General features: G+C 40.4%; 1 protein-coding gene across 2 annotated transcripts in view; it reads left to right on the forward strand.

Moving 5' to 3' along the window:
* The window catches only part of PTPRT (protein tyrosine phosphatase receptor type T), a 715,579-nt gene that overhangs the window by 630,556 nt on the left and 64,254 nt on the right, over positions 1-20,769 (forward strand). For both annotated transcript variants that reach the window (XM_065414819.1, XM_065414820.1), the window contains 3 exons: positions 10,869-11,017; positions 19,765-19,842; positions 20,045-20,080. In XM_065414819.1, coding sequence (XP_065270891.1) covers positions 10,869-11,017; positions 19,765-19,842; positions 20,045-20,080 — 263 coding nt within the window. The remainder of the gene's footprint in view (positions 1-10,868; positions 11,018-19,764; positions 19,843-20,044; positions 20,081-20,769) is intronic.

Here is a 20,769-nt window from a genome sequence, read left to right on the forward strand (position 1 = left end):
TAACAATAAGGAGAATCAGAAATGACACATTTTTTCTTTATGCATCTGAACATTATTACTCCTTATCTGTTGAGTGCTGATTCTGTGCTAAACTGGGCACCTTGTGGGATTTTTTTGTATGGCAACACCTCATTGAAAGACCAGACAGAACAAGTTGAGTGGGATACTCTATTGTTCTAAAGGGGAGGCCACCTGAACTAGTGGTTAAACAGAGGTCTCAAAGCAGGAGACCTGGGTCTGTTCCACATTCTGCTACTCTGGGTGATCTTGGAAGATGCACTTACTTTTTCTGTATCTCAATTTTCCCTTCTGTCAAATAGTTAGTTATCGCAGATGCTTTGAGATCATTGGACATATTGTGCTCTATGAATGGAAAATAGTATTAATATGTTCTCACCTTTTCGTTAGGGGAAGGGAAAGATAAAGGGTTGTGAACTCCTGCCTTCTTGATGATTGAACCACTGAATACATCATTGCTACCCACATGATCCATGTAATATTTCAAAGGAGTTACTCTGGATTTATATCAGTATACATTAGAAGAATTTGTCTCAAGGTTCCTAGCTCTGTCCCACTGCATATATGTAGTCTTTTTTTTTTTTGGTCTTGTTAAATATATAATATACTGTTATGCTATTTGTTTTGAATATATATCCATAACATACCTGAGGGGTGCCATGCGGCTTAGTTAACATTGCAATAGAAGCCTTACATTTTTCATTTCTTTACTTTCTACTGTTTTAGCTAAACAGTCTTCATATTGCATTAATGTAGGTTTTGTATTTAAAACCAGGCACCTGCTTTAATCATTGATTCATCATACAGTAGTTTTCACTGCACGAACTTTTATAAAGGTTTTATTTATACCCAAACTAGTGAAAGAAAAAAGGTGTTGATTTTGTTGTGTCTTCTTTCCAGTGACTGTGTGTAGTGTGTTACCTAGGTAATAGCTGCAGGGTGAAATTTGATTGGCGGTGATGTCATATTTGATGGGAAGTATTTCTTGTGATAGGTGGATGCAGGCGATAATATCACCCAGATAGCGTACTATTTTGTTTTCTACAGTTTAAGAGAAACTCAGCAGCAGATAAGTAGCTTTTATTTACTCCTAATCCAGAAAAAGTGCCAAGCACCTTCTGCTCGGGGCTGAGCACTTTAAACTCCTGTTGTAATTGGATATGTAGGGCAATATTATTGCAGTAATTGAGCTAGGAGTGGTTTTTATTTATTTTTTTTATTTTAAGTAGTGATTCCACTGAAGGTGTTAGGATAAATTTTTACCAAACATTTTGAAAATAACAGTGTTTATGTGCTGAATTTATTTCCAACTTCTGTGGGGCGTGTGAAAAGAATTAAAACAGCAACTGCATTTTTGCATGTACTTGTCTATAACACATGCTCCCACACACACGTATCTCCATGGATGCAGGGATCTACCTGCACAGGCCAAACTGCAGGTTCAGAGTCATCAGAGAGTAAACTGATTTCCCATTAGTTGCAGGAAGACCAGGGTCATGATTAAGCCATCCTAATAAGGGTAAATAAAATGTTTTCCCAGTCGACAGGTGCCCTATTTATTTATTGCATGTTTGTGGGATGTTGGTTTTACACCAGCATTTTGTTCTTTCCAATATTGCTCATGCACTTGACTGTTTTATAAAGTAGATGCTGTTCTGTTTGTAAATACTTTCAGGGATTCCAGTGACTAATGAAGTCACTAGGAAATTTGGCCAAGAATCTGATGCAGCATTTGCAAATGACTAGTGATTGTGTTTTTTAAAAAGAGCTAAACCCTGAGATCCTTCTGACTTAGGGCTACATTCTGCCACTCTTTCTCATGTTGAGTAGTTGAGTAGCACTTTATTGTATGAGTAAGGGAGGCAGAATTGGGCCTTCAGTTTTTATTCAGCCTTTACTCAGGCAAATTCCCAGTAGTATTATTTCACATTTATATTGTGGTAGCACCTAAAGCCAACATTTGGGTTGAGGCCCATTGTGATAGGCACTACACTGTATGGACACTGTGCAAACACATAATAATGACAGTCCCTAATCTGGAGAATTTATGAGCAAGTGGGAGTTTTGCCTGAGTAAGGACTAAATGAGCTTTGAGAAATGTAGGTCCCCCAAAAGTGCGTAACTGAAGAATACTGCATATACAAGAACAACTTCTATATATGCTCTAGGGCAAGTATTATCTCTATTCTGTGTTTGTACCGCACCTTATACAATAGAGTCCTAGACTCGATTTAGGCCCTGGGTCAATACCATAATATTATTTTTTTGTAAATATTTATAATTTAATAACTGCATTTGTGTAAATACTGCAATAAATGATGTATGTCCTGCTTACAGTGTAGTGCACACAAATATCTAAGTTTAATTCACATTATGTGACCTTTTGATGTGTTGTCTATTAGATATTGGGACTTTTAAATTTCTAATATCCAATTTTTTGCACTTAGGCGTTTGGGAGGTAATTTATTTTTTAGAAGGTGTGGGGTTTTTTTCTGATGGCGAGAGGGTTGAGTGTCCTGGATTTGTGTGCACAGATTGAGTAGTTAGCTGTTAAGTGCAAATCATGTAAACTAGGCTTCTATCTACATGTGCAAGTGCTGTTCTTATATGAAGACTCCACCTTTAAGGTGCATAAATAATCCTCCATGCAAAATTGCAGCAAAAACTTAGAGGAGGGTTTGAGGCTTGTGGAAGGTGGTGGCCCCTTGAGACCACAGTTTGTGTGAACCCTTCTCTGGTTCTTGCAGAGTCCTACCGCTGCTCAGGGTATATCTGAGTCTCTCCAAACAAAACAAAAATCTTTCTCCCTCCTCGAGGTCAGGGAGGATCAAAGGAAAAAGAAGGAGCTCAGACTCCTGGGCATTCTCTTGGTCACCCCTTTGGGGCCTGTCTTATCTGTAGGCCTTTCAGTGTCCTGATCAGGGTTGGAGTCCATCTTTAGAACTCCACAACCCCTTTTTTGTAACCTCCATTCTGTGCCTGGTTTGGCAGTCTCTGGGACAGCAGAGTCCATGACTGACTCTCTCTTCATTGATCCCACCTTGCAACCAGTTGTCTTGGAAGCACAGTCTTTGCCTGGTTGCTACCCCTTCCTCTGGCAGGCTTTCTTTTTTTAAGCTCCTTCCCTCCAGGCAGAGCAAGCCCTGCAGTTGTGTCTGGTGTCTGTTAGCTGAGACCAGAAGAGCTTGTTAGCTTCCTCCTTAATAGGGTGAGGGCATGCCTCCTCACAAAGCTCTGCAAAATTGGAATTTGATCCCACAAACACTGAACACTGGGCATGGTGCTTGACTTCTGTGGGGTTACTCATGGTAATAAGCAGAGTGTACCCCTACTTCCATGATCTGGCTTTTAAGCTGGAAATCCTGTGACAAAAATTGCCCTGTGGTATTTCAGTATTTGCACTTCTAATCCCCACCAGAAGCTCAGAACAATGGGAAAACCAAACTAACCCTACTTTTCAAATCTCAAAGTTCAGTTTGAGTCTGGATCAAGACTAACAGGGAAGTTCTTGGTTTACTGTAACCAGTTGGACCGTCCCCACTGTCCATCCATTTTGTTCAGGGCAGGTAATTTGATTCTGCGTGGTAGTTCCACCTTTGAGCACTATTCCTGTCTCACCTCCCCATCATGTACAGTGCCTACACATATGCTTTGCCCCATATTTTTTTAAACAAATCCTCTCTCCTGAACCTTAAAGAGCAGCCTGATAAACTGCCTCTGTGAATTCTTGTTTTCTTCTTGGCACATTTCCCTTGCACTTAAAAGTAAAGCAGCCATTAATTCCTCCTTATTGACACTTTGACATTTCAATCACTTCATCACATGTTGATTGTATCAGTCTTTTCCTCCAAGTATCTGTCCAGTTTTTTTTTCTCCTTTTTCAACTGCATAATGCATGAGTCAAAAAGCTTCTTCTCAATGCCTAGTGACAGACTGTGCAGTTTGATGCTGGTTACACATTCTCGACAGCCCGCGGTCCACCCGTGATTGACACTAATGCGCTGATAGCATTTCATCTGGATGTTCCAGTGGTTGTGCGGATGGGAAGCTGGTCAGTGAGGAGAGCAGGCGCTTTGTCACTGATAGGACCTGTCAGTGATTCAGGGAGATCATTTCAAGAGCTCTGTATTTAGAATCAGAGCATTTTCAGATAAACACTTTAACCGTTGCAAAGACATCTCGACATTGGCAGATAAGCCGCTACCCAGCTATTGGTTAAGTTACATCCCTCACACTTTAGCTTCTGCTAAAATCATTTGATGTTTTGTAATTCTTTTATTCATTGACTTTGGAGGATAGAGCTAACACTCAAAAGGATCTTGAGAAATTGGAGAACTGGGCTATAGACAACAAAATGAAATTCAACAGAGACAAATATAAGGTGCTACACTTTGGAAAGGAAAACCAAATGAACAAATACAGAATGGGGGGATAACTGGCTTAGCGGCAGCACTGCTGAGAAGGATCTTGGAGTTGTGGTGGATCACATCCTCCACATGAGTCAACAATGCGATGCTGTTGCAAAAAAAAAAAAAAAAAAAACCAAATGCAATTTTGGGTTGCATTATTAGAGGCATAGCGTGTAAGTCACGGGAGGCTCTGGGTAGTCCTCAGCCAGAGAACTGTGTCCAATTTTGGTCACCAATGTAGAAAAACTGGAAAGGATCCAGAGGTGAGCAACAAAGATTATCAAAGGGATGGAATGCCAGCCATATGAGTAAAGGCTGAAGAACTGGGTATGTTTAGTTTGGAAAAGAGGAGATTAATGGGAGACATGACAGCAGTCCTCAAATACTTGAAAGGCTGCCATAAAAAATTGAGAAAATTGTTTTCTGTTGCCACAGAGGACAGGACAAGAGGCAATGGGTTCAAGCTACAGCAGAGCAGATTTAGATTAAATCTCAGGAAAAACTTCCTAACTGTAAGAACAGTGGGACAATGGAACAAATTGCCTCGGGAAGTCATGGAAGCTCTTTCATTGGAGGTTTTCAGAAAGAGGCTGGGTAGCCATCTATCTTGGATGGTTTAGACACAACAAATCCTGCATCTTGGCAGAGGGTTAAACTAGATGACTCTTGCGAGCCCCTCTAACCCTATATGATTCTATTGTTCTAATGTGATGATAGTGAGGACTGACTAGGTCTATTCCTGAGCTGCTATTCTGTCCAGACACACAACCAAGGAAGAAGGGAAGGTGGCAGCAAGAAGCCCCTCGAAAGCTTAACTCCAAAATCCTCAAAAGAGAACATCTCTCTCTTCTTCCCCTCTCTTCATTTGCTCTGTGAATTTTGTGCTCTTAATGGGTGGGGAAGGGAGCACCTATGACCCCCTTGTAAGAGCAATACACCGCAATACATTTTTGCCAGGAATAACTTAATCTGGAATTACTAAGGAATTCTTGCCCTTGTTGACTCATCATTTTTAAGCTGTCAAATTTTGTGCAACTTCCCCCTCATGGTTCTCCCAATACACCTGTATCCTAATTTGCCACATCTTTAGCTAAACCACCTCTGTGCTTCCTACGAGGAGAGGCTGCCATTTGCTTGTTCTGCTTCTGTGACTTGAGCTAAGTTGGGAACACTAAATATATACCATCCTTTCCTTTTAACTGCTCAAGACAGTGTTTTAGGGCCCTCTGTGTCTCCTGCACAACAATTTAGAATTGCTTTACATAGGGCTTCCATCGGCGTTCCTTTGGGACCCTGGTTTCCATTCTGCACAGACCATTCAGAAACACTATTGTTCATTCACTGAAAAGGAAAATGAGTTTGCCAGTTCCAACTCTTTGTAGCTTATTGGCCTGTCTCAAAAGACATCTAGCAGTAGGACTTCTAGGCAATTATTGCCAGGAATAATTTAATCTGGAATGAATAAGGAATTCTTGCCCTTGTTGACTTACCATTTTTAAGCTTCAATAATGGGAATCGGTAATGGTTCGCCCCAGCAGTCCAGAGTGCTTGTTATTAAAGACTTCTGTATTTGGGATTAGTGTTTCCCACTGAGAAATCATAGTTCCTGTTGCCAAACAACTCACATTGCCACGCACTATTATTAGCAAGTCCAAAGGATTAACATAACTCCACCCCAGGGTTAATAAATCATAGGTTAATGGGTATAGCAGAATATAGGGTAACATGGTAAACAAAAACAGAGGGTTCACATGCCCACACACTACAGTTAGTAAATCCAGCTGTGTGTTAGCATTGCCATATATCACAATAGGCACAGCTTTTAATTTCATTAATTATCAAGATATGAGCTTCCTCATAACAGAGCACTGTAATACTATTTTTCAAGTTACTGTAGAGTGCTTACTGTAAGTGAGAGACTTTATTGAAAGAGTTTGATAGAGCTGGGAAGATAGGCTACCTGGGCTGTTCTGGTTCTGCCACTGGCTTGTTGAGTGATGTTGGGCAAGTTATGTAACCTCCGTGCCTCCATTTCTCACTTCTGTAAAATGAAGAGCTATACATCACACAGGTGCTATGAGGCCTTATTGCGGTAAATGCTTTGCCACTGTGCAGATGACCCAACCAGGCATATCATTAAAATTTGAACCCAGGACCTCTAAATGTAAAAGGCTGATTCTCTACTGCCTGAGCTAAGGGAGCAAGTATTTGCTTGTAGCTGTAGTAGCAAAGTCTTTGACATGGTCCAACCACTGGAGGAAGACAGACGCAGTTTTCCCTCGTGTAACATAAGAACGTACTAAATTGCATTATTCTGTGATTGAGCAAAAGTGAAACAAATGATTATGTGATGTACACATTTAAAGAATGAAAAATATATTTTTGTCTGGCGGAGAGGGAGTGATGCTCTTTGTCTAAAACTAGACCTCAACTGGGGGGAAAAATCTGTAAATAAAACCCCCACCTCTTGATTGTTTTATTGTACTGAAAGAGTCACAGGGGTCAAATTGAAGTTTTTCACTACAACCAACATTGCCAATGGTTTGTTGTTTTGATTGTACGCCAGGTGAATAATTACAAAAAACCCAAGGCACTGGCATGAATTTCACAATCCAAAATGTATTCAAAAGTTTGCATTGACCATGACAGATGTCATGAGGGTTATAGTTTCACACAGATCTAGGTTTTAGTGTCACACCTATCCTCTCCCTGCACATGAGTTTATTAACTGGCCTACACAGCATAGACTCATGTGAGAGTCTTGAGCATTTGTGATCCCTTAAATGCCACTCAAACTTTATTCCCTGTGAAGTAAACACAGCTAATTGAAACATGTAGCAGAAGATATGGTTCTAAGAGTCAACTGAATGTTTATTTAGTCAAAAAGAGGGGGCAGGGGAGAGAAATTAGTCAGGCACCTTTTTACCATAAGGAAATCAGTTTAGTGAAGAAAAACCATTTCACATAATTTAGTTGTTAGGATTTCTTCTGTAGGTTTAAAAAGAACACTAAAGCCCCTACTTATGGTAATCTTTCTCTCTTTTATTTTGTTTTATTTGCTTATCTATGGAGCCCATGTAATCAAAGTTCTTTGCTGGTGCTAGGGATTTGTAGTGCATCTTTTGAAGCTGCTGGTTGTAGAAAGTCATGTATTCATTTTTAAATAGTTTTACTCTCTGATATGAATGAAGCATAAAACAGGCAAATGTCAGTGGACGCTTAGCTGGTCTCTTTCTGTCTTCTCCTTCCTCTTCTTCATTTTCTTATTGTTAGATGTGGGAGCAAGAGCGGGACCTTGTGTTCATGGGTTCTTGGTAATAGTGACCATAATATAATTAAATTTAATATCCCTGTGACAGGAAAAACACCACAGTGGCGCAACAGTGTAGCATTTAATTTCAGAAAGGGGAACTACACAAAACTGAGGAGGTTAGTTAAACAGAAATTAAAGGTACAGCGCCAAAAGTGAAATCTCTGCAAGCTGCGTGGAAGCTTTTTAAAGACACCACAAGAGAGGCTCAACTTAAATGTATACCCCCAAATGAAAAAAACATAGTAAGAGAACCAAAAGAGAGCCACCGAGGCTAAGCAACAAAGTAAAAGAAGCAATGAGAGGCAAAAAGGCATCCTTTAAAAAGTGGAAGTTAAATCCTAGTGAGGAAAATAGAAAGGAGCATAAACCTTGGCAAAGGAAGTGTAAAAATACAATTAGGAAGGCCAAAAAAGAATTTGAGGAACAGTTGGCCAAAGACTCAAAAAGTAATAGCTAATTTTTTTTAAGTACATCAGAAGCAGGAAACCTGCTAAACAACCAGTGGGGCTACTGGATGATCGAGGTGCTAGAGGAGAATTCAAGGACGATAAGGCCATTGCAGAGAAACTAAATGAATTCTTTGCATCGGTCTTCACGGCTGAGGATGTGAGGGAGATTCCCAAACCTGAGCCGGTCTTTTTAGGTGACAGATCTGAGGAACTGTCCCAGATTGAGGTGTCATTAGAGGAGGTTTGGGAACAAATTGATAAATTAAACAGCAATAACTCACCAGGATCAGATGGTATTCACCCAAGAGTTCTGAAGGAACTCAAACGTGAAATTGCAGAACTATTAACTGTAGTCTGTAACCTACCATTTAAATCAGCTTCTCTACCAGATGACTGGAGGATAGCTAACGTGATGCCAATTTTTACAAAGGGCTCCAGAGGTGATCCCGACAATTACAGGCCTGTAAGCCTGACTTCAGTACTGGGCAAACTGGTTGAAACTATAATAAAGAACAATATTGTCAGACATATAAATGAATATAATTTGTTGAGGAAGAGTCAACATGGTTTTAGTAAAGGGAAATCATGCCTCACCAATCTACTAGAATTCTTTGAGAGGGTCAACAAGCATGTGAACCAAGGGGATCCAGTGGATATAGTGTACTTAGATTTTCAGGAAGCTTTTGACAAGGTCCCTCACCAAAGGCTCTTATGCAAAGTAAGCTGCCACGGGATAAGAGGGAAGGTGCTCTCATGGATTGGTAACTGGTTAAAAGATATGAAACAAAGGGTAGGTATAAATGGTCATTTTTCGGAATGGAGAGAGGTAAATAGTGGTGTCCCCCAGGGGTCTGTTCTGGGACCAGTCCTATTCAACATATTCATAAATGATCTGGAAAAAGGGGTAAACAGTGGTGTGGCAAAATTTGCAGATGATTACAAAAGTTAGTTAAGACCCAGGCAGATTGTGAAGAGCTACAAAAGGATCTCTCAAAACTGGGTGATTGGGCAACAAAATGGCAGATGAAATTTAATGTTGATAACTGCGAAGTAATGCACATTGGAAAACATAATCCCAACTATACATATAAAATGATGGGGTCTAAATTAGCTGTTACCACTCAAGAAAGAGATCTTGGAGTCATTTTGGATAGTTCTCTGAAAACATCCATTCAATGTGCAGCGGCAGTCAAAAAAGCAAACAGAACGCTGGGAATAATTAAGAAAGGGATAAATAATAGGACAGAAAATATCATGTTGCCTCTATATAAATCCATAGTACGCCCACATCTTGAGTACTGTGTGCAGATGTGGTCGCCCCATCTCAAAAAAGATATATTGGAATTGGAAAAGGTTCAGAAAAGGGCAACAAAAATTATTAGGGTTATGGAACGGCTTCCATATGAGGAAAGATTAATACGACTGGCACTTTTCAGCTTGGAAAAGAGACGGCTAAGGGGAGATATGATTGAGGTCTATAAAATCATGACTGGTGTAGAGAAAGTAGTTAAGGAAGTGTTGTTTATTACTTCTCATAACACAAGAACTAGGGTTCATCAAATGAAATTAATAGGCAGCAGGTTTAAAACAAATAAAAGGAAGTAATTCTTCACACAATGCACAGTCAACCTGCCAGAGGATGTTGTGAAGGCCAAGACCATAACAGGGTTCAAAAAAGAACTAGATAAATTCATGGAGTATAGGTCCATCAATGGCTATTATCTAGGATGGGCAGGAATGGTGTCCCTAGCCTCTGTTTGCCAGAAGCTGGGAATGAGTGACAGGGGATGGATCACTTGATGATTACCTGTTCTGTTCATTCCTTCTGGGACACCTGGCATTGGCCACTGTCGGTAGACAGGATACTGGGCTAGATGGACCTTTGGTCTGACCCAGTAGGGCCGTTCTTATGTTCTTATAGGTTTGTCACTGAGTGTTCAGAGCTGGCGCTAGTTCGCTTTATGCCAGTGGCTTTGTCATCTCCTTGGACTCAGGAAAGATACAGACACTACGGTAGCATAGACATAGCTGGAGGTAGTGATTTTTAAAATGGCTTCTACCTCTCACAGGTCACATTCTTTAATGTCTGTCTTGTCCTGAGCCCATTTCAGGTAGGTACTTCAGTCCAGTACAGGTTCCTTTCCTCACTATTCTACCTGGGTGCACAAAGAAACTCCTCCTCTGCCTATCGGACTCTAATGTGGACTTCATGTTATGTCCCACTTTTCAGTGGGGACAATCAAAGGGAAATTCCAGACTGGATTTAGGTGCCCACCTAACATGGATTCTGGCAACCCCCTGTCCCCATATTGAATTGCACAAACCATTGCCCATTTTGATGCCTTCTGTTCTTCCTTGCACGACTGACATCAGTTCCAGAGGCCTTATTAGATTGCCCTTGTAACTACATTGTTGGTGTGAGTAAGATCAGTCTCTCCTTTGCTAGTGTTTACTGTGGGGATGTGTTGTATGTGGTTTCAAAGGCTGCTTAGGTCTCTGCATTTATCACACTCCATTCAGCTATTTTAAAGCTGAATCTTTCACTTTCTTGCCTTTTTCAATGAGTCCTGTATGTCAGTCCAAGAAGGAAAGGTAAAAAGGATATTTTTTCTCTCTTTTGCTTTGTTGTTAATGAAAGAAACTGACCATGATTTCTCCCCTCTTCAAAACACCTTAAAGGAAACTAGCGAAGAAGCAGAAGGAGACTCAAAGCAGCACTCAGAGAGAGATGGGTCCCGTTGCTACTTCAGACAAGAACACCACCAAACTCAGTGCAGTTCACAATGAAGAAGCTTTTTCTTCCAGCTGTCAAGATGTTAATGGATTCAGTAAGTTTAACTTGCTTGCAATGGATACCTCCCCTTTTGAGAGCTGTAGATACTTAAAAGGATCTATTTCCATGGGCACAAGATGTAAGTATTAGAAATTAAAAGGGTACAGTTAATGGCTGGAGTGCTGCTAGAAAGAGGTCTGACACTCCAATCTGAGATTTCTCTGTGGACTGCCCCAAGTTAAATGTCAGACAGGTGGAGAGGACTCCCTCCGACTCTAAATCTACTTGGAAGAATTTAGAAGAGATGTTTAAATAATTATACCACATGATAGATAAGGGGAATGGCTGTTTGGTCTAATGGAATAATTCTTGCTCATGTTGGGCTACTGAGATCAAATCCCCAAGTAGATCTTAGAGTGAAACAGTTTTTGCTGCACTAAATTGTTATGTGAGAAAAAAGGCTGATCTTGAAGTTAAGGAAGAGAGTGGGGACTAAGGAGGTCTGGGTTTTGCTCTCTTTTCCTCATTCCATTCCTCATAAGGGTGCAGTAAACTTTAGTTAGTTGATGTTAGTAAACCACGCCAAGCCATTTAGATGGAAAGCTCTATATAGATGCAAAGCATGATAAGCAAACACTTTTCAGAAGCAATAGTTGCAGGTGAAACCATAGCACATCCGAAAACTCTTGTTCTTAAATCAGTTTTCAAGCTGTGTGTTAGGAATGTCATTTAAAATCTTTGACCTTTGGCCTATTGGTTTCAGTACCAACCAGCCACTGAAACTATCTGATAATTCTTCAGTAACCTTAGTGGAATGTTTTAGTGGTCTCCCTCTAGTTCTTACAGAACAAGTGTCCATATTACCAACAACAATAAAAAGTCTACACTCTTTTTTGCAGTCTCAGACTGAACAGACTAGAGAGACAATTCCTCTTTCACCCACAACTGTGGTTTCTCCAAGGCAGGTCATATTTGCCTGCACTGCCACTGTCTGCAATATACCTGCAATTAATAGAGACTTCTGTCTCCAAAGCTGGCAGTGCAGTGATTCTCCAGTACTAATATTCACTTGAATATATGACCTGATTTTTCAAAGAAGATGACTACCTCTATCTTACACTGAAGTGAAAGGGTCCTGATGGTGCTGAGCAGCTTTGTAAATCAGGCAAGGAGAAGATAACTTGGTGATAGTCATCTTAGTAAGATGGATAGGAGGGTTGTCAATTAATTGCAGTTAACTCATTCAATTAACTCAAAAAATTAATCGCAATTAGAAAAATTAATTGTGATTAATTGCAGTTTTAATCACACTGTTAAACAATAGAATACCAATTGAAATTTATTAAATATTTTGGATGTGTTTCTCCATTCTCGTGTATATTGTATTCTGTGTTGTAATTGAAATCAAAGTGTATATTTTAATTACAAATATTTGCACTGTAAAAATTATAAACAAAAGAAATAGTATTTTTCACTCACACTCAGTACCATAGTGCAGTCTCTTTGTTGTGAAAGTGCAACTTACAAATGTAGATTTATTTATTTTTTGTTACATAACTGCACTCAAAAACAAAACAATGTAAAACTTCAGAGTCTACAAATCCACCCCGTCCTACTTCTTGTTCGGCCAATCACTAAGACAAACAAGTTTGTTTACATTTACAGGAGATAATGCTACCCTCTTCTTATTTACAATGTCACCAGAAAGTGAGAACGGGCATTTGCATTTTTGTAGCTGGCATTGAAAGGTATTCACGTGCCAGATATGCTAAACGTTCGTATGCCCCTTCATGCTTTGGCCACCATTCCAGGGGACATGCTTCCATGCTGATGAAAAAAATAATGTGTTAATTAAATTTGTGCCTGAACTCCTTGGGGGAGAATATTATGTCCCCTGCTCTGTTTTATCCACATTCAGCATATATTTCATGTTATAGCAGTCTCGGATGATGACCCAGCACATGTTGTTCATTTTAAGAACACTTTCACTGTAGATTTGACAAAACGTAAAGAAGGTACCAATGTGAGATTTCTAAAGATAGCTACAGCACTCAACCTAAGGTTTAAGAATCTGAAGTGCCTTCCAAAATCTGAGCGGGACAAGGTATGGAGCATGCTTTCAGAAGTCTTAAAAGAGCAACACTCCGATGCGGGAACTATAGAACCCGAACCACCAAAAAAGAAAATCAACCATCTGACTCAGATAAGGAAAATTAACATGCGTCGGTCCGCATTTGCTTTGGATTGTTATCGAGCAGAACCCGTCAGCATGGACGCATGTCCCCTGGAATGGTGGTTGAAGCATGAAAGGAATATGAATCTTTAGCACAGCTGGCACATAAATATCTTGCCACCCCAGCTACAACAGTGCCATGAGAATGCCTGTTCTCACATTCAGGTGACATTGTAAACAAGAAGCGGGCAGCATTATCTCCTGAAAATGTAAACAAACTTGTTTGTCTGAGCGATTGGCTGAACAAGAAGTAGGACTGACTGGACTTGCAGGCTCTAAATTTTACATTGTTTTGTTTTTGAATGCAGGTTTTTTGGTACATAATTCTACATTTGTAAGTTAAACTTTCATGATAGAGATGGCACTACAGGACTTGTATTAGGTGAATTGAAAAATACTATTTCTTGTGTTTTTTTACAGTGCAAATACATGTAATAAAAATAACTGTAAACTATAAAGTACACTTTGTATTCTGTATTGTAATTGAAATCAATATATTTGAAAATGTAGAAACCATCCAAAAATATTTAAACAAATAGCATTCTATTATTGTTTAACAGTGCGCTTAATCGTGATCAATATTTTTAATCGCGCAATTAATCGCGATTAATTTTTTTAATCACTTGACAGCCCTAATGGATAGTATAAAAATATTGGAAATTTACCAGTTTTTAATGCTTTCCCCTCAGTTGTGAACCTTAAAACCTATTTCTGGCCAGCAAATGAAATATGGTAAGAACTGAGTCTGTAATATGGTCTCATCACTTTTGGGTATTTTGAAAAAAACAATTAAAGCTGCGGAATCATTCATCTGTAAAAATGGCTATAGAGAATGCACTGTGACTAATTTTGCAAAGAGCATTCCTAAAGATTTTTCTGACTTATAATCACCGAGTCCTCCACTTGTCTGACATCATTGTAAGTTTAGCCAATATCTATTCTTTGGCACAGTTCCATGTAAATATTGAGCTGGATTTTTTCAGGACCATCAGAAATAATTATCAGTAAGGGTTCATAATCTCTCAACACTCTTCTTTGCCAAGTTCGGGATGCTGAGGCATCCTGGCTGGTTGATACAGAGGTAAATTGTGTCCTGTGTAGTTCAGTACCCATGCTAAAGTAGGTAATTTATGGTTCTGGCTCGGATAACATGGATGAGGAAAAAAATCCTCCTTTCAAAATTTGGCTTAGTAGAAGTTAATATTTAAAGACACCTATAGAGGCCTGTACTAAATCATGCTAATTTTGAAGCAGCACAAATAGGATTACGTTGCCACCCTTCCGATAACTAACATGTTTCAAAACATTGTCTGTCTGAGGTTTGAGAGGTGCAGTCTTTTGTACCCCCTCTCTCATGCCCCCTGAAGACATTTGTTTTCTTTTTTCCTCTTTTGCCTAACACAAAAAGGAGTGGCTACTAATGCTTTATGGTAGGTAGCCACCCAGCTTGTTTAGATAAGCCCTGCCCAACAGTGTATGTTCAAAATGGAAGGTAGAGGATTTGCCAAGGAGGACACAAAAGCTTCCACCCTATAGACTGTGGAGCCAGGCCGTCCCGGGCCCAACCATTTTTTGGCCTGCCACAGCCCAGGTGGAGGCAGGTGATCTGGCAGCAACAGGAAGGAGTGGGACAGAGCAAAGCATTGTTGGGGGAGGGCCTCACCTGCACACGGAGGCAACAGCTGACAGGCCAGAGTGAGAAGACAGGCCAGCTCCACAGGACAGGAGCTGCTGCAGGGTAAGTGCAGGACGGGCTTCCTCTCCAACCCCCTTGAGGCAACACCTGACCCCTTCCTGGGGATGGGGCCTCCCAAGCCATGGGGACAGCACCCAACCAACCCCGGGGGCAAGAGCTGGCACCCCGTGTGTCACACCCCTGGGGCAGGACCCAACCTCCCCCATGTGGCCCTCCCACTTTAAATGGCGTGCCTCAGCCCCTGCTTCACTCACCAATATGTTCCTTCACCTACTGCCCCTGGGAGGAAGAACATTTCTATGCACAGTTCCAGTAATTGAGCATGTAAATGGGTAGTTAGGTTTGCAATTCTCCCATCTGTGCCTGCAAACGTGGGGTTTTGCACATTTGGAAAATGGTGGAGACAGCTGGGCAAGTGCTTCTGCTCTTTTCTCCTCCTACCTTTAGCCCCAACTGTCCGCCTGAACTTTGCTTTTGTCAGTTTGAACCTGGCCCTTAATATTCTTTTGATGATCACAGAGAAAAAAGTCTTGTTAGATTAAATCCATCCCTATGCAACGGCAGGATAGTAACCCACTGGACGTGTCAGATATTAAACTGATACAACACTGGAACTTAGCCAACTGCACCTCCACCCCAGCATCTGTGCTGCCACACTCTTTTGCCATTACATAGAAATCACAGTGGATTGTCACAACATATCCTGATGCATTTTCCTTAGCAGCCCTGGCATTTCACAGCAGCAAAGCATTTACTTGCTTTTTGAATGCAAGTTTGTATTCGAGGTGGTGCCACCTGATTCAGCCGAACATAGCCGTACTCCTCAGCAAAAGGTACATTTGGCGTAACTCATCTTCCATCATTCTGTAGAAATGCATATCTCCCAACACCAAGTCTCAGTGCTCTAGATACAAGTGTTTTTAAAGCTCCCAGATGATACTCTCGATACATGAGCGAGAAAGTGCATTTCCTTAAGTATATATCTTCTTGGGGTGAAACTTAGCCCCGTGCAGAGGGCCAACACAAGCCCTATGCACTGGTTGGTAGCACATGGTCCCAGTGCGAGGAGACAGGTCAGCTCCACAGGGCAGGTGTTGGCCGTCTGAACAGGGATGAATTTTGCCCTTGGACAGGGATGTTTTATGTGCCCTTGTTATCAAGAATATTTATGTTTCAATGAAGGCTGTCTCCTGTGGACTGGAAGAGGCAGTGCAGGATCTGCTGAAAGAGCAGCAGAAGATGGGCTATTATTAGATTGCGTACTCCTTTTATTGTTGTTGTTTAATCATACAGCCCTTCTGCAGGCGTAACTCCTGTTGAAATTAATGGGAGGCTTAACTAGGTAAGGACTTAGAGAACTGACCTGTTTACTCAGCCCCATAGGAGAGCATTAATAAAACTTAGTTGAAAGAAAAAATACAACAGGCTGGACTGACTGTAGTATTATTCCAGCTGTTCCAGGTTTATATTGGAATAATACAGAGGTTCAGGCCATCCATCTTCTATTTATTGCCCAAATGTGAAAAGGAAAGTTTTATGCTAATCCCAGGAAAAGGAACTGATTGAGTCTGTTTATATTTGAGACTGCTCCTTAGTATAAAAGATCATCTTGAAAGTGCCATTTTCCCCTGTGAGACACAGCACAAGGTATCAGCTCAGTGCAGGAGTGCTGCTGAAAAGAAGTGACAAGGAAGAACAGACATGGTGGGAGCTAAAATTATCCCCTAGCATCTGTGAAGTGTCCAACAAGGTGCACACTGGGTTATTACTGAGAGGGTATCTCATGTAGTCTGTCAGTCCCATCAATGTGACAGGGCAGGCAGCACATCATCTGAACAATGATATACTAATAATACATCCTTCACAAAGGTACCACTTTTCTGACACCACAATGAAGGAATGTCACAGTATCATAGATAACGCAGGGCTGGTCCAGAGGTGAATGCTACATCACCAGGGCAACCAGGTTGGCCGTGACATCCCAGGGACTAGATGGCTAGAAAATGAGATATTTGTGTAAAGGCTAACAGTTTGTTAAGGTTTGTTTAACTATTCAAGCATTAATTCAGGGAGCAAAGTGGCATTCAGTTGAATATCCATCACCCACAAGGAGCATTCGAAGTACAAAGTGAGAAGCAATGAGCAGGATGGGGGAGCACAGTGGAACCCTGACTTGCGTTAATGATTTCTGGTGTGGTCATAAAATTATCCTGTCTAATAGCAAGAGCAAGGCCATGAAAGGAGCATATAGGTAAATGCCTCAGAGGACGTTAAGGATTATCTTTCATCCCGGGTCTGGTAAGACATGCTTATTCTCTGCTCACACCTCACTTGTGTTTTTCCTTTGTGAACTTATAAGGAAGCAGATCCAAGGGAACTTGAGACATACTGACACTCAAAGTAGACTACGACATCAAAATCTAATTCTTATCTGTGCCCATATGCAACTTCTACTTCCAGTTGGGTGCATCCTGCGGCACATAACACAGTGACTTACAGGATAATGGAAATTATTTAAAATAAATAAATAAAGCCGTATATCATGAAAACCATTGTGGCGACAGAGAAGAATACCCAGAGTGAAGGGGTGCTGGCAAGTTTGATTAGGCCACAGTATCAGCTGCCTTTTAATTAATCTAAACATTCTCTGCAAAATCCATGTCATTTTTTGGGACGAGATTTTCAAAGATCTCTAAACTGGATGTGAAATTGACCCCTGTGTAATGATCCAGTACAAGGTCCACACACCACCCTAGAGGGCTTAACAGGATTTAGCTGGTGCATATGCTTTGTGCTGGTCCTCTGCATTGGGTTGAAACTCATCTGGATGAGCTTCATGCAATATGTACATATCAGTTGTGCCTGTAAAACCCCTCTGGTTGGATAATTGCGCACACAACTCTCTGGTTATGCAAGCAACTGCTTGACTGATTTGTGCCAATGCCCAAATGTTCTGTGCTGATCTTCCATTGAAAAAGAGCTTTGAAAATCTGGCCTTTTGTTGTTTGTTTCCTCCCTCCACACCCAAAAGCATTAACCTCCCCTTCTTACCACTCTGCTCTGTTTCACTGAACATAAATGAAGAAAAGTTTTTGTTAAATTTACTTAAATATTTGTTAGGCTTCTATCCATAGATATGTAAGTACCTTATGCTGAACTAATGCAAAGGCAGTGTGATCCAGTGATTTTACATAGGCTCCTGGATCTTAGAAACTTGAGTTCCACTCCCCAGTTTGCTACTGACTTGCTGCGTGATCTTAAGAAAGTCACATAAACTTTCTACACCTCAGTTTCCCTTCTGTAGAAGTGGATGCTTCCCAGTTAACACATGAGGATGAATAGGGGTAGCAAAATACAACAACCAGACAGCAGGGGTAGGAGTCCCAAAAAAGAGGCATGCATCATATCCTAAAGGTAGCTGGTGAAGAACTTCAGGAGACCAATCTGTGAGATAGTTCACTTACCCCCCATTATGTCAGCTGGTATGTTATAAATTGCAGATGTCGATGAACAACACAGCAACAGAAAAGTGTTATATTGAGAAAACTGCAGGTGCTTTCACTGGGTGATGTAATCTGTTTAGTAGGCAATTCTACAAATTCCACTTGAAATTCTCTAGACTAGTGAATACTTATATTCACCCCATGGAAAAATTTTGATAACTGTTTATAAATTTGTCCGTAATGTTTACTCTGGAGATGTAGAAATTGCATCTGAAATTTACTTTGATGCATATTGAATTTTATCTACTTTTATTGTATTATGGAATAGTTATTTCTGTTTAATCTATTGGCATCTTTTTGATGTACTGAGATTTTGTATTCGTTTGTTTCCCATCACAGTGAAAAGGAGGTCATTATTTGTCACTATAGGAATAAATGACAAAGGATTACAAAAAAATGCCCTTAGAAATGATTGGTTGCCATAAATATTCACATTTAAGCTGATCCATGTATAAGCCAGCTCCATAAATTGACTATCTAAAAAGTGAGTGCGCCACATGAATGCTGATCCCTGCCCCCTTCCTTGATCTGTTTTGATTAGCAAGGAACTGATCTGTTGATCCTTGCCCAGAGAAACTCGTCCCTTGAGTGGGAGAAGATAGGCGCCACTTGTCGTATCCAGGGAGCCCATCCTCCAGCTGCAGCTAACACCATTTGTGTGCTATTAGATCTGCAGCAAGCATGTGTGATACAGTGTGCACGCTTCCTAGGCTTATTAGTCCCAAAAGCACATACTCTGTAAGATGCACACTTAGGGTAGCTGCCTCTTAGCTGCCTCTTTTGCCACCAAGCCGAGGTGCTACTTTAGGGATCTGATGCTAAACCAGCAGCCCCGAGCTTTCCTGCCCTGTTCTATTCCTGGAGAGAGTTCATCTCTTTCCAAAATGTCTCATGTAAAAGCTACCCACCCCTCCAGTCTCCTACAGAAAGATTGCCTTCAAATTGTGTCTTCCTGTCTTAGTTTATAAGTAATGTATATATCACATTTAGCGAGCAGGCTTATTTTACTATTGGTAGTCCACTCAACTTTGGGTGGCTTGTATTTCTGGGAGTTGTTTTTAGGAATCCATCTCTTTGAACCAAAACCACAAATGTATTTCTTGTGTAACAACAAATACAACTCCTATTAAAAAAATAGAATAGTAGTCTACAGTGTTCCCAAATATTATATGTTACAATAGCAGTACTTCAATGTTTAGTATTATAGTAGTGAAATAAAGTTAATATGCATGCTCAGATGAACAATTTATTTAATTTTGATAAGCCCTATGTATTCAATATTGCCATGTTCTTTGAGGAACTTTCTCCCTGTTCTGTCTCTCTAAATATATATGTTTCTAAAGTCTTTTCCTTGTGTCTTTCCTACCTAGCCTCATCCTCTCCTTGTTCATTTTCTGTCCAAAGCAAAACCCTTCAGAGCAAATCTTTGTTGAATTCCTACTACTCAGGTACTAGTGCCAGATTTTATTTTTATTTTTTCGTTTTTTTTTTTTTTTTTTTTACATTTCCCGATATGACATATGGACTGAGTCTTCTGAATGTTGGATACGGCTAACCTTGTTTTCATTTTTTTAATTTGTTTTCCTCGTTGATCTTCTGTTGATTTCCATTGATCCGTGTCGTGTGGGTGACCGGAATTCCATCTCAAAGTATCATCAGACACTGTTCCATCGACTGCGCTGCTAGGTAAGAAGACCAGTATGGTGCACTGTTCTCCAGTGGAGGAAAAACATTTATTGCATCTGAAAATGACTCTAAGGGACACTGTCAAGTGGTTTAGGCTCCAATATTACAACCCTCCTTTGGATTGATCACCACTTTGTTATTGCGGAAGCTGAAGCAACTCTAAGGTTAAGTGTAGTCCTACAACCAAAACAGAAATGTGACTTCTCCTTAGAGCTGCTGTTTGCCATTATGCTGGAATAACGTGATGTGGATGCTTAAATAAAAAGTAGGTCCAAATAATTGTATATTTCAGTTCCATTCAAAACGCACACAAAAATTAAAATTAGTGAAACCTTGGAAAGTGGACAAAATTGATCAGGAAAAAAAATTACACTATCTTCCTTATTAAAAGGAGAATAAAAGACAAAATTTGAGAACCTGAGGGGTGTCAGGTGCCTCTTTTATGTGTAGGGTGTGACATGATGGGCCAAATTTCCATCCATTCTCCAATTTTGGAAACCATTTTGGCTCATGTAAGTGATTGTGTCTACACAGCTGACACACACATGCTTTGTATGTGAAGATCAGATCTGAGATCCCCAGCTCATGTGCATAAATGAGTGTTCGCTTATTCAAAATTGGTTGGAGCCTGCCTCTTTGGATGCAATCAGTTATGAGTGCAACAAGTTCCATGCAGAAATCAGGGGCTG

Source organism: Emys orbicularis, chromosome 12 (genome assembly GCF_028017835.1).
Source record: "Emys orbicularis isolate rEmyOrb1 chromosome 12, rEmyOrb1.hap1, whole genome shotgun sequence".
In the NCBI taxonomy this organism is placed as follows: Eukaryota; Metazoa; Chordata; order Testudines; family Emydidae; genus Emys; species Emys orbicularis.